Source organism: Halyomorpha halys, unplaced genomic scaffold (genome assembly GCF_000696795.3).
Source record: "Halyomorpha halys isolate HHAL.00 unplaced genomic scaffold, Hhal_1.1 Scaffold193.1, whole genome shotgun sequence".
In the NCBI taxonomy this organism is placed as follows: Eukaryota; Metazoa; Arthropoda; class Insecta; order Hemiptera; family Pentatomidae; genus Halyomorpha; species Halyomorpha halys.
Genome location: NW_027111132.1, coordinates 327754 through 340579, shown reverse-complemented (window position 1 = coordinate 340579; position 12826 = coordinate 327754). Strand labels below are relative to the sequence as shown.

Genomic DNA, 12826 nt, shown 5'->3' with positions numbered 1-12826 from the left:
CGATTTCTTTGAACAGGTAGATTGTCCTGACATGTTCTTTGCTCATTTATTATCATTTTATATCATTATTATTATTTATTTTTTTTTTTTTTTCTTCCCCGTATTTTTTTTGTTTTATGTGCATCTACTGTACTTTTTTAGCTTTATATTTTACGTATTTTTATAAAGAAAATTTTTACTCTTGCCATTGTTACTTGGTTTTATTCTTATCATTGTACCTTATCTTTGTATTTTTATTCTTATCATTGTATCATTTTGTATCTTTTTAGCCCTGATGAAGCCCTGCAAAGTGGGGCGAAACGTCGGAAAATAAATAGTTGTAAACTATTTTTGTTTCTCTTTCGACCGCACACCTGACCATCTTCTTATATATCCCCTAAATATTTCCATTGTGTAGTATGCTTATTTAAAAAAAATAATAATAATTATCCATATGTATATTATAGTATATAATGCATATATATATATATACATAGGGAAAACAATATAATGAAATCAGTTCTAATTGACCGTTCATTATGGATACAGTTCAGACACAAAGGACATTCCATATAGTGGATATTCCTCTCTGTAATAGATACCAATAAAGGCACAGATCATGGTTCTACCTCATTCTTCACATTGAATTCAATCATAGATAAATCTCATCTCATGTTGACTGTTTTTCTATTAAATTGATAAAAACAATAATTCTTAAGAAGAGAGAAAAAAACAGTTAATAACAAAAACAATGACATTTATTAATTTAATAAAATAAATAACATCCTTCTTATGGGATAAAAAAAGTTAAATTGAAAAAAAAATAGAAGTAATGACAATAATAGAAACAGATAAATACAGAATTTATAACAGGCTGTCCTGCAGCAGCCTGGGCTTCAGTCTTCGGGTTGATGTTGGGTTTCCCAAGTTTTAAATAACTACTTCTTTAAATGCCGGTACCTGGGAATGGAATTTTATGAGCCATTTATTTTGTGAAGTTGTTTATTGATTCTTTTTGTAGTTTCCAGTATACTGGCTATTTTTTATATTTGGCTTGTGAAAATATCCAATTATATTTAAAAGAGATGTTTAAAGTTTTGGATCTTTATAAAATATAAATACCCGCATTGTGGTTCTCTTTTGTCATTTGGTATGTGGAGTCGGGATGAACGAATGGGCTCGAAGTCGCTCGCTATTTGTAACCAATGTTAAGCAACGTTGTACGTTATCAGTACTTGGATGTGTGACTATTCCTTTACAAAAAAATTACTCTTTTTTTCCTCCCTCCCTCTAATTTGGCATCAGTACCTTCAGTAGGGCATCTCTAATTTAGAACTTAGATTCCAGAGTTTTCTCGATTGTTATACTTCCTCCAACAATATATTTAATAAGAACAGATAGTAAAACTAAAAATAGTTCTTAAAATTATACGATAATAATTAATTGATTCTAAAATATCTATTAACAAACATAAAAACTAAGACAACACATTACAAAAAAGTGGCTATGCGCTGTCTTACATAATAACTTCCGGATAGACTTTCCACTACGACCATGAAGAGGAATGTGACCTCTTGATATCTTCTAAGAATCATGTAAATTTCTGCTCTGCTTCTAGTACAAGAGCCGGGAAGAAAAATAGGCAGTTATCACATCCTAATTTTTGATTACTTTAATGAAAACTAGGTATAATTACTAGTAAAAATTGATGAGTCTGCCAAATATAGGTAGGGGGAAAACAAAATGGCAGCTGTTTCAAAATCTTAATTTTTCATTCGGAGCTCTATATCTTAAAAAGTACCAACAACGCAAGAAAGTCTAAGAGAACATTATTTAAAGAAGAGTAAATTTGCTGAAATATTAGCCCTAAAAGAGCTATTTACGTCCAGTAGTTCTCGAGATAAAGCTTTTTAAAAAGCAACATTTCTTATAAAATCTACTGAAAGATTAGTAGTTAGTTAATTTATTTTGAGAAATCTATATCTCAGGAACTATGTGACGTACAGATGTCTGTTGGCACTCAAATTAAAGCTAGTTTAATGGACAATAAAGAAGTTTCTGACCTTTACCTTCGTAGGAATATTATTTACTCGCTTAAAATATATTCACTAACTACTGATCTTTTAGTACGTCCCATACAACATTTTTATGAAATGTTGCTTTTAAAAAAGCTATATCTCGAAAACTATATTATGTAAATAACTCTATTAGGGCTCATATTTTAGCAAATTTACTCTTCTTTAAGTGACGTTCTCTTAGGTTTTCTTGTGTTGTTTGTTCTTACTTTTTATAATACTTGTACTTGTACTTTGTAACACTTGTTATGTGAAGGTATACACAGTATCTAGGCCTTCTGAAAGATCATGTTAACCTACCTCATACACTGTCATTACCAAAACATTTAATTAATGTTTTGTTTTTTTATATTTAAATTTATACCCGAAGTTCTATCAAACAAAGAATACTTATTTTCTTGCCTAAGGTGTATATATAAATTGAAAAATGTAAGACTGACAAAAGGTCCGAGTTTGTCTATCTTGCTAATTACTAATCATGCTAAAGGTTGTTATTGTGATCTATTTTCCGTCTAGGAGTCCTTGTCTCAGTAGAATAACATTAATTTGTATTTTACTAATTGTAACACTCCTTTACCTCCAAAACTAGTGAGCAGGATTGAATGGTGTTTTGAGGAAGATTTTGAATAAAATCTTCGGAACTTCCAAGGCAGTCCAGGTCTACACCGAAAAACCAGCAGCTCAAAAACCTATACAAGAAACAAGACGTAGTCCAATCCATGAACTTTATCACATTGAGATGGGTCAAGTACATTGCGAGGTAAAACGATCGGTAAAACCATGGTCAACATCCTACCTCAACAGCCGCAGGGAGAAAGTTGCTCTAACCCGCTTGAGAATAGGTCATACTCTCCTCACGCACTCTCTCCTGATCAGAAAACTGCCGCCTCCTACGTGCAAATATTATCAGTTCATTCTCACGATTAGACATATTTTTGAAGAATGAACTCACTATTTGCCAATTATAAACAGGATAGGACTGACCCCAAATTTATCAGAAGCTCCCACTGATGAGGAAGCTAAAATGACATTAGTGTTTCAATTTTTAAAAGAACATCGCCTTCTTTCTAAGTTAAACTCCTCTTCGATTTTTTTATTTTTTTTATTTTTATCATTTTTTTTTTTTTACTTTTATCATGCCATAGGTGTTGATGACCAGAGGGTTTTACACCTTTAAGTAACAATCAACATCAACAACATTACGAGGTGGACCGCCAAAATGAAATAGTGAACGTGGTACTTGACAGAACAAGACTCAGAGGAAGACCTTTATTTGATGAAGTGATGGTGTGGCTGATAATGTCAGATGTTAGCTTTGAGGAACTGCATGGCAGCAGCACACTGAACTACAGCAGCACAAGATTGAAACAATTTTTGGAGGCTGGTGCAGTGGTGAGGTCAGGATTCGACGTGGAGTTTTGCTGGACGATTGCTGACTTAATGAAAAAAATGTTATAATAGAAAAAAAAAAATAATAACTTCTACAAAGAAATCTATTTTCAAACACAAAATTTGTGGTTTCCTGACACATAAAGTCCTGAGACAATTACCTCCTGCTCAGTATTCAGACCCATCAACCATCCTGTGGCAACTCATACAAACCAACCATAGTGTGATGAATCTACCCTATCTACCTTAATCAGGAATGGTATTGTGCTTCTCAATGGTATCAAACAGCCATCCAGAGGTTTGCTACAGACAGTCTGCTTCAGAGAGAGAGAAAAAAGGTCCTAATTCATGAATTTTTACTGTTCTTGAACCTATGAGTTTTAACTTACATAGATAGGAAAGGCAATGATATTACGATTGGTTTATAAAGGGATCCGTTATAGACCTATGTATAGCCTGTTGCTGCACCACAGAAACCCTGGTAATAGCAATAATGGTAATAATAATAATATTTTATTTATTCTGGGACGAGTCCGTTTAGAATAATACAGAGAAATCAATAGATGAGGGCTGAGGAGCATCAGAGATACTTAAACAAAAAAATACAATGAAATATAAACAGTCATTATAAAAAATAATTATAGGTTACTTTCTCACTTTTATCAGTTGAACAATAAAAAAAATAGATAAATAAATAAAAAATAGAAAAGAAAACAATGTAAAAATAATTAAGAATGATATAATAGTTAACATACATATTTACAATTGTATTAATTTCCAATTTTATGTGGTCTGAATGGATAAGAAATGATTGAAAAGGTGAGATTTAAAGGTCAGGAGGGTATTGGAGAGGCGGATGTTGGAAGGGATGGAGTTCCATAAGGATGAGGCTCGGATAATGAAAGATTTATCGAAAGCAGCGGTTCGGTGGGCTCTTGTGTATAAATCTGAAGACCAGGAACGGGTTTTGCGGGAACGATTAGAGGATTTGAATTGAAGGAGCTTGGAGATGTATGAAGGACGGCGGGATTGGATGACTTGGAAGATGAAAGATGCCAGGAAATACTTACGATGTCAGGAAGGATAAAGCCACTTCAACTCCGCATAAAAACGGGAAACAGAGGCGTCCTAGGTATCCCAAAGATGAATCGTACACAGCAATTTATCAAACATTTTAATTTCGCCTCAAGATCCCCAGAGACTCCCCCATATACTGTACAGCAATAATCAAAATGAGGAAATATTAGCGAAGTGACTATACTGGTATTGACCCCAAAATTAAAAACAACAATGCAGATCTTGGCAAGGTACGAAAACTACATATAGTGAGCATATTTCATCCATATATCCCTTTTCCTATAATTCGGATCCATCGATTATAGTGTTTTTTGTTGAAATTTGTTTTAAATAGTGGCCTTCATCATCTTTTGCTGAGACCTGCAGCCTCCCAGAGGTGGTTTTCCATATTCCAATGTTAAAGTGTGTTGATATACTAAAAAGCTGGTATATTTTCAGGTGAAAGCTCCAGAAGAAACTGTGAGACTTCCTCTTGTTCAAACGGATGACAGCATTCCCAAGTTCACTAGGCAGGCTATACGATCCAACTATATGGACAAGAGTATAGAAGCTAAGAAGAAGGTAACTGATGAGAAAAATAAACTTAATATTAATATTATTATTAAGGAAGTATATAATTTTAATACAAAATATGTATCTGCATTCACACCTCATCTACAAATTACTGAACCATAAATATTGTACGATTCCTTATTATAAATAAAATAATGCTGTAAAATGGAGTGAAATCATGCCAAGTGGGATGAGAATAGACCAATATTTCATTCAATATGGAATTCAGAAAATCAGTAATCATTATTTGCATGTTATTAAAGTGTTTTCCAATTTACCACAGAGGTCCTATGTTGTTACTGACTGATAAATGTTACCACCTTATATATTATCATATCATTTATCTAATACAATATTTTTAACTCTCTTAATTGCTTTTAACAATTCACTGTTTTATAAATGCAAAAAAAGTTTGGTTCTTGTGGTATGAAGAATTATTTTATGCACTAAAAAAAATATATATACATATTTGTAATGACCTATAGATGTATTATCAGTGTGGTTTCATTACTATATCTCTCTCGATGATTTCTATTATCAAGTTGTTATTAGTATAAGTTCACTCAATGTGGTGAAGTTGTATCACTACTTTTTTTTATTTTGTTTAGTGCAACAATTTTTTTTTTTATTGTTAACTTAAAATTATTGGTACAACTCTATTAAAAGGCCTTGGATTTACATGAAAATTTAAATTTTTTGAAGAAACTTTAACAGATCTGTGTCAAAAATGTTTTAAAGTTCAAAAGAAAGGCAACAAGTCTCTCTGATACTGAACTGTAGCCTTAAACTGTATTTTAAGCAGTGAGATATGTGTGTAAGAAGAGTAATGAATTTAGTGAAAAATTTTTGGATTTGATACCACTCCTATTTGTTTTAGCCAAATTGATTATTGGACTTTTCATTTTATTTGTTATATCAATATAATATTATCATATACCTTTTATGTTCGTTATGAAATTTATCACTTTTTTCTTTGTTTTCTTAGTTATTTTCACTGGTTCCATATGCAGTGGTTTTGGCTATATAAATCTTTATTAGACTATATTAAAAATTTCCACTTAATCAAAATAAACATTATGATTATTTTGTACATTATGTTTTGTTATTGCTTTGGCTTTGATATTTTGGGGTTTTAACATTTATTCTATGAAGTTTCTGCACTATACTTTAGTGAAAATACTAACCTGTGTTAGGAATCTAAAGGGTCCTTTTGAAAAAAAAAGTTTTTTGAACTTTTTTTTCTATTTAAGCTGAAATAGAAACAAAATATTAGCTCTTTTTGTGAGTGCAATGAAAATCCTTTTTATTTCATTAATCTTTATTTAATTGGTTTTTTCAGGTGATCAGAATGCTTTTCGTGGTAGTTGCCGAATTCTTTGTGTGCTGGGCTCCTATTCATGTCCTCAACACATGGTATCTCTTCAGCCCTGAGATGGTTTACAGATATATCGGAAGCACAGGAGTTTCCCTCGTCCATTTGCTGTCCTATATCAGTTCATGTTGTAATCCAATTACATACTGCTTCATGAACCATAAATTCAGGATGGCATTCATTTCACTATTCCAGACAAGGTAAGAAGAAACATTGATTCATTTATAAATTATTATTGACATATATTTTTAGTATAATGCACAAGTGGGCTATCGAGATGACTCTTTATATTAGGCCCTTGGTACAAGCCTACAAGAGAGGTGAGGCACTTTATATCAGAAGGCCTTGGCAATGCATGTTCAGAGGCTAAGGGTAGCTTGAAAGGAGATGAATTGACATGATGGGTTCTACTGGTACTAGTCGTAAATACTCACAGGATGGAAACTTCACTCCATAGGGAACTAGTTTAGGGTATGGGGATGGTAAGCCCTATATGAACTAGAGCTGTAGGTCCTTGCAGGAAGAAAGACTCTACTCCAAGAGCAACTACCTTATAGTTGTGAAGGGGATGGCAAGTCCTACAGGAACTAGCTGTTATGAAACCTCATGAAAGGAAGAAAAGGTATAGGTTAGAGGAGGTAACTGATAGAAATTAGTGTGAAATAAGAACATCAGATAATATCAAAAAAAATATTACAAGTATATACGGATCTAATGTGGCTATTTGCTATTTCCCACAAGTTATCAAAGAGTTTAAATCTGGGATAATGATTCTGTTAAGAATGCAAAGGGCCTGTTATGAATTACTTTACTGTGTATCAGTATATACTTTTGTTTGCGTTTATTTATTGAAATACTATTGTTACAATTTAATTAACAAATTAATATAATACAATCTTCCTAAGCATCATGAGTGGTGCTGTCTGTTATGGCAGCGATAAAGGTGGTAGTTATTCCGATCGCTCAAGGGTTGTGTCGCCTACAGGCTTATCGGAAAATATCTGAGAATATGTTTGAATCAATTGATTTTAGTTTCCGCTAATTTATAATTTTGATATGCATCAACTAAGGGTATGGTTGGAAAAAGCGTAAAAGTATAATTTTGTGATATAGTATTTAAAATATTTCTACATTAATTATCAAGAGCATTAACAGTGTTTCTTTCTCTTGAGGTTGTTCAAAAAGGAAACCAAATATGAAAAATAATAAAATATATTAATTCAACAATAAATATTTATACATATAAAAAAATGTATAGGCCCTTTTCCTTTTTTTTTTTTTAATTGCTGTTGGATAAATATAATGTAGTCTAATCAAAATAGCTTTTCAAATAACTGTATCTAGATGTAAGTATCATAGTATGTCAGAATTTCTATGAATGTATTCTTAGGTAAAAATGTATCAAAAAGCTGATGGTAAAATGTTACATAGCCCTAATAATAATGATAAATTTAATCTATTGGATGTAAGGACGTCGTATTATCCTCATTCCATTAAGCTGTATTGGGGTGAGTCCACTATCACTGACCACATAGTGCACCATAAAAAACCAAACATACTCCTCATAAACAGGAAAAAAAGGAAAGCTAATATTATAGATATTGATATTCTAAATAACAACATTAGCTCAACTGTGGGTGAGAAGCTTCGCAAGTATCAGGAATTGGTAGCCAAACAAAAAAGAGCTGTACCATCTAGAATTGTAGGTGTAACTATAATACAATTATCATATTGATGAAGTCAACAGTGGCAGGATCAGATGGAATAGAATTGCCAATTCACCTTTTCAGAGAGGCTCAACAAGTGGTTCTCTTGGATAAATCAAGAATCGTGCAGAAGTTTTTAAATGTTTGATTAAATTCATATCTGCTGGTGGTTGGACCATGTCCCCAGAGAAAAATGAGAAAATTTGACGTGTAATAATAATAATAATTTTTTTTATTTATTCAGGGAGGAATCCCGAATAACAATAACTCAAAATAATAATACCGAAAATAAAAATTAGGCTTTAATGTTTTATGTTATGTATTTATTTTATTTATTTATTCAATTATAGTATTTTGTTTATTTTTATAGATCCTATCTTTTTATAAAAAATATTGCTTTCAACATACATAAACATTATAGAACTTGGTGCTGAAATTTAAATTGATTTGTTATTTTATTTTTTATTTATAACAGTATTTCTAGTACTAATCTTGTGTACTAATTTTATGATTTATCTCACAGTGAAATTATGTTTATTAGGCTGTGCAGAACCTGCATAGGGAAGAGCCACAACACCTTAGATCCAAAGCTGGACATTGTAGTGGGTCAGGGTAACTCGGACCTCTCTGGCAACGATTCTACAATTTATGTCGGCCGTGCTTCTCGCTCCGGTAGGTTCAACAATTGATAAAGAAAATTATTTATTTTTGTTTCACTTCCTTATTACAGGACCTTATAGCTAAGCAGGCTGGGGCGAGGATCCCAGAGGGCTTAGTTTAGAAGGTTGTGGGTTTGAATCCCACCTGGGTCAGTCAAGATTGTGGGTCATGATGGTGTTAAGTGTTCTGATTGCCTAGAAAACCCATTCTAAGATTAAGAGTCTATAAATAATTTAAATAAAAATTCTCATATCTACCTTATATTCAATCTTTTTATTTAGCCTTGTCATCTTCAAAACTATATTTTAGATCTGAGAATAAGTAAAAAACTATTAAAATTCCTTTTAGTTACTTTAAAATAAATCTTAAATTTTACAATATTATATAATCCACTACAATTCATTATTGAAGTGCCTACGAATTCACTTTTAAATGGCCTAATTATGAAATATTTTCAAAGAGGAATCACCCTTTGTCCCAAATCAGGAGTAGGGATAAGCCGAGCATAGTTTCATTTCTTGTTTACTGGGCCACAAACCTCTATCGGTTGGAAACCTCTGATCTAAAAGAAGCTTGTTTATTAATTTCACAAACATCAGTGCCCTACCAATTGAAAATTCTACTTATCAAAACTAAGGTGTTATAATGATTATTAAAAAAAAAAAAATCAAATATTTATACCAAGTTATTTGTTAAAAGTTTACTGTAGGGTTTCAATAAAACAACACTGAGTAAAATAATTAAGTTTTCTGACTAACTTTATAGTAAATCAGGTTTTAACAAAAATTAAATAATAAAAATAAAAAAAAAATGTAAACAAAAAACTTTTTGAACAAGTAAAAAATGTTATTGAAAATGTGTAAAATTAAAGAATATAGAAATAACTTTTTATACTTAAAAGAATATATTCAATAATATAAAAAATTTGAAGGAGTTTAAAGATTCTCAAAAGTAGTAGAATCCAGAATGGCCATTGTTGGTAGAAGCTAGGACTGTATTAAACACGGTTCAGAACAATCCAAGGTGAAAGGGAGGTGCTAGAACTACTTCCATTCCAAATGCAAGCTAGAAAAGTGACCTCACTTGACGATAGATTATCTTTATATGTGCTCCCATACGATACTGTGGTGGCAATCATAGTTAGTGTTAAAAGTAGATGAATATTTATGATTTACGATTATGATCTCTGTTACTGAGGTAGCACCGAATTTGGAAAATAATCCTTTTATCAAAAACTGAACTTGGAAAACTTTTTTAATTTGCTAAAGTTTTACTGTATGAAGCTACTACTTTGGTCTGCATGCTCAACAAATATTAACAAATTTTAAGATTATATTTGTTTCTCATCTTTTATTTTTTACAGAAGTCGTTGTTCTAGAACGGGATGAGCGTGTTTAGCAACGGCTTGAAAGAGGAAGACGAATTCCTCTACAGGGTTATATGGAGCGATCACCGCTCTCATCAAATTCTGTACGCTTAAAGCCTCTCCCGCACAAACGATATGGCCACCCGAGCCATTCCAGCCTAAGTGCTACAACAGTCTTATAGCTTTGGTTGAGGTGAGAAAACTTGGTTTATTTTGTGTTTAGGAGGCTAACATGGCTATGAAACTTTATATAAGTATCATGTTTCAGAAAAAATATATCTCCTGTCTATTATTTCCTTAAATTTATTTAAATTAATACTAACCATACTATATCACCAAAAAAAAAAGCTCATGAATCAAGCATCACAATAGACTTATACTGCTAGATTTCATATTCAAGAATTAAGAATTAACCAATTAGTGCTGGGCATGAAAATATGGTAAATCTAATTAGAGCAATGTTTAAAAATTTATGTAAACCTTGAAAAACTCAGTGAAACTTGCTTTGTTTTTTTCGTAATATATACTCATCTTTCATAAGTAAAGGTATAACTAACTAATTTTAATTTTTATTTACTTTAAAACATTTTGAAAATTAATTACCAAATGGTTTTACTGTGTATTGGTGTAATTTGAAAACGTTCGATTTTGTTTGTTTCGAAACTTGTTTTGTTTTTTTCATACTATTCTTGTAACCAATACTCCTCATCTTTTTTTATAAGTAAAGGCATAACTAACTAATTTTAATCGTTATTTACTCTAAAACATTTTGAAAATTAATTACCAAATGGTTTTTCTGTATATTGGTGTAATTTGAAAATATTTGATTTGGTTCTGAGTTTTATACAGACTTATAAGCTATATGTTATCATTCAGTAAAACTAAATGTTTGAGATGCTATATTTTTGCTTTTGCAAAATAGTTTAATTGACAAGGAATAACACCAAAATCTAAATATTTTGTATATATTTCCGTTAATTTATAATATTTGCATTATTTTTTTATTTTTTTTTTGCATGAATTAAATCTTTTTTTTTTTAAAAACTTCAACTCTTCTGGAATGTGATATGTGTAAAATGTAAATTTAGATTCCGTTTGAAGCCAAAACAAACATTTACATTGTATGGTTAAAAAGAAATATATTTTTACAAGTTTTTAGTAATATTTTTTAATTTGATCATAAATAAAAACATAAAACTTGATAAAAATTGTTTTTTTTAGTATTTTTATCTCAGTTTTTTTTTTAAAAACACTCAAGGGATATTACCGACTAACTTGAAACATCTAATTTAAATAAAATGAGCAGGTTATGAGATACACCAAACACAATATGCTCCTTTTGCTAAAAAGTATAATAAAATGTTAAAATATTTAAATAAAATTAAAATATTCACCTCAATAAATTATATAAATAAACTAACTATAAACCAAAACATTTGTAATATTATTTTAAATGAAGAAATTTTAGAAATAAAAAAAAATTTACAAACAAATTATTCTGTTGCTAATGTTTTAAGAACAATCCTTCTATATTATAGAAATTAAAAATATATGTATAGTTATATAATGTGTGTAAATTATCATGTGTTTAATATTGCAGGTATGAAGCTATCATCATAATTCAGTGACTGGTGGTTGAAGCTGATAACTTAAAATAATGAAGAAATGAGAATCCAATGATATTAGATCAAAAAAACAAAAATAATAAAGGTGAAATACAATTGTGGTAACAATTAATAATATTAACATATCACATACAGAATATTAAAATGTCCAGTGAATTAAGAGTTGAAAAAAAAAACAAACACTTTTCATTCAAATCAATTAATTATTGCATTCTTAAAAGATAATTACAACACACTTAAGTACTAAAAAGTAATTGATATTTCTTATTTTATGAAAATTCAATTCACCATAAGAGATATGATTAATAACTCTTTAAGGACGTCAAATAAAGTATATAGTTTTGTAAGGCAATAGCAAATTCACCACCAATTTATAAATGAAATTATTATTCATAGGCTTCTGAATTCTATCCCTAAGCTGAAAAAGCTTTTAAAGAAACAGAATCAGAGATGGGCAAAGAAAGATAAAACTAATAGCTAATGTTGCCATGGATACGACCCTTATTCATGAATGAATCATTGATAAATAAATATCGTATCCATGGCAATTTTAGCTATTAGTTTCATAGTTGCCCAACCCTGGTTAGAATTATAGGATCTTTTGTAATTAATAAAGGGATGATGGTCTGTGTGAGGTCAAAGTAAACTATTTATTTTAAGCCAACATTTCAGCCAACTTTTCAGGGCTTTATCAGGGTCAAAACAGATATAAACAACTAAAATAATGTAACAAAGTAAGAGAATAAGATAACATGAAATAAAATTAAACTAATGTAGTTAAAAATGACACAAAACATGTTGAAACTAATGGAAAAATAAACCAAGTAAATTAGATAATATAAAATAAGATATTTTACTAAATAATTCAAAACATTATCCAAATTATAGTCTCAAAACTTTTATTGTTTTTACACGTCCAACGTTTCGGCCAATTCGGCCATCTTCAGGGGCAATCTTAACCCTAGCAGCACCAAGGGGGGGGCTCGCCGAGCCCTCACTTCCGATTTTTTTTAATACTGCTCTCA

General features: G+C 30.6%; 1 protein-coding gene across 1 annotated transcript in view; it reads left to right on the top strand.

The window, feature by feature from the left end:
- LOC106679289 (cholecystokinin receptor type A) overlaps window positions 1-10208 on the top strand; it is a 20425-nt gene extending 10217 nt beyond the window's left edge. The window contains exons 3-6 of the mRNA XM_067049204.1: window positions 4959-5081; window positions 6412-6644; window positions 8692-8822; window positions 10174-10208. Of these exons, the coding sequence (XP_066905305.1) occupies window positions 4959-5081; window positions 6412-6644; window positions 8692-8822; window positions 10174-10208 (522 nt within the window). The remainder of the gene's footprint in view (window positions 1-4958; window positions 5082-6411; window positions 6645-8691; window positions 8823-10173) is intronic.
- Window positions 10209-12826: the final 2618 nt, after the last annotated feature.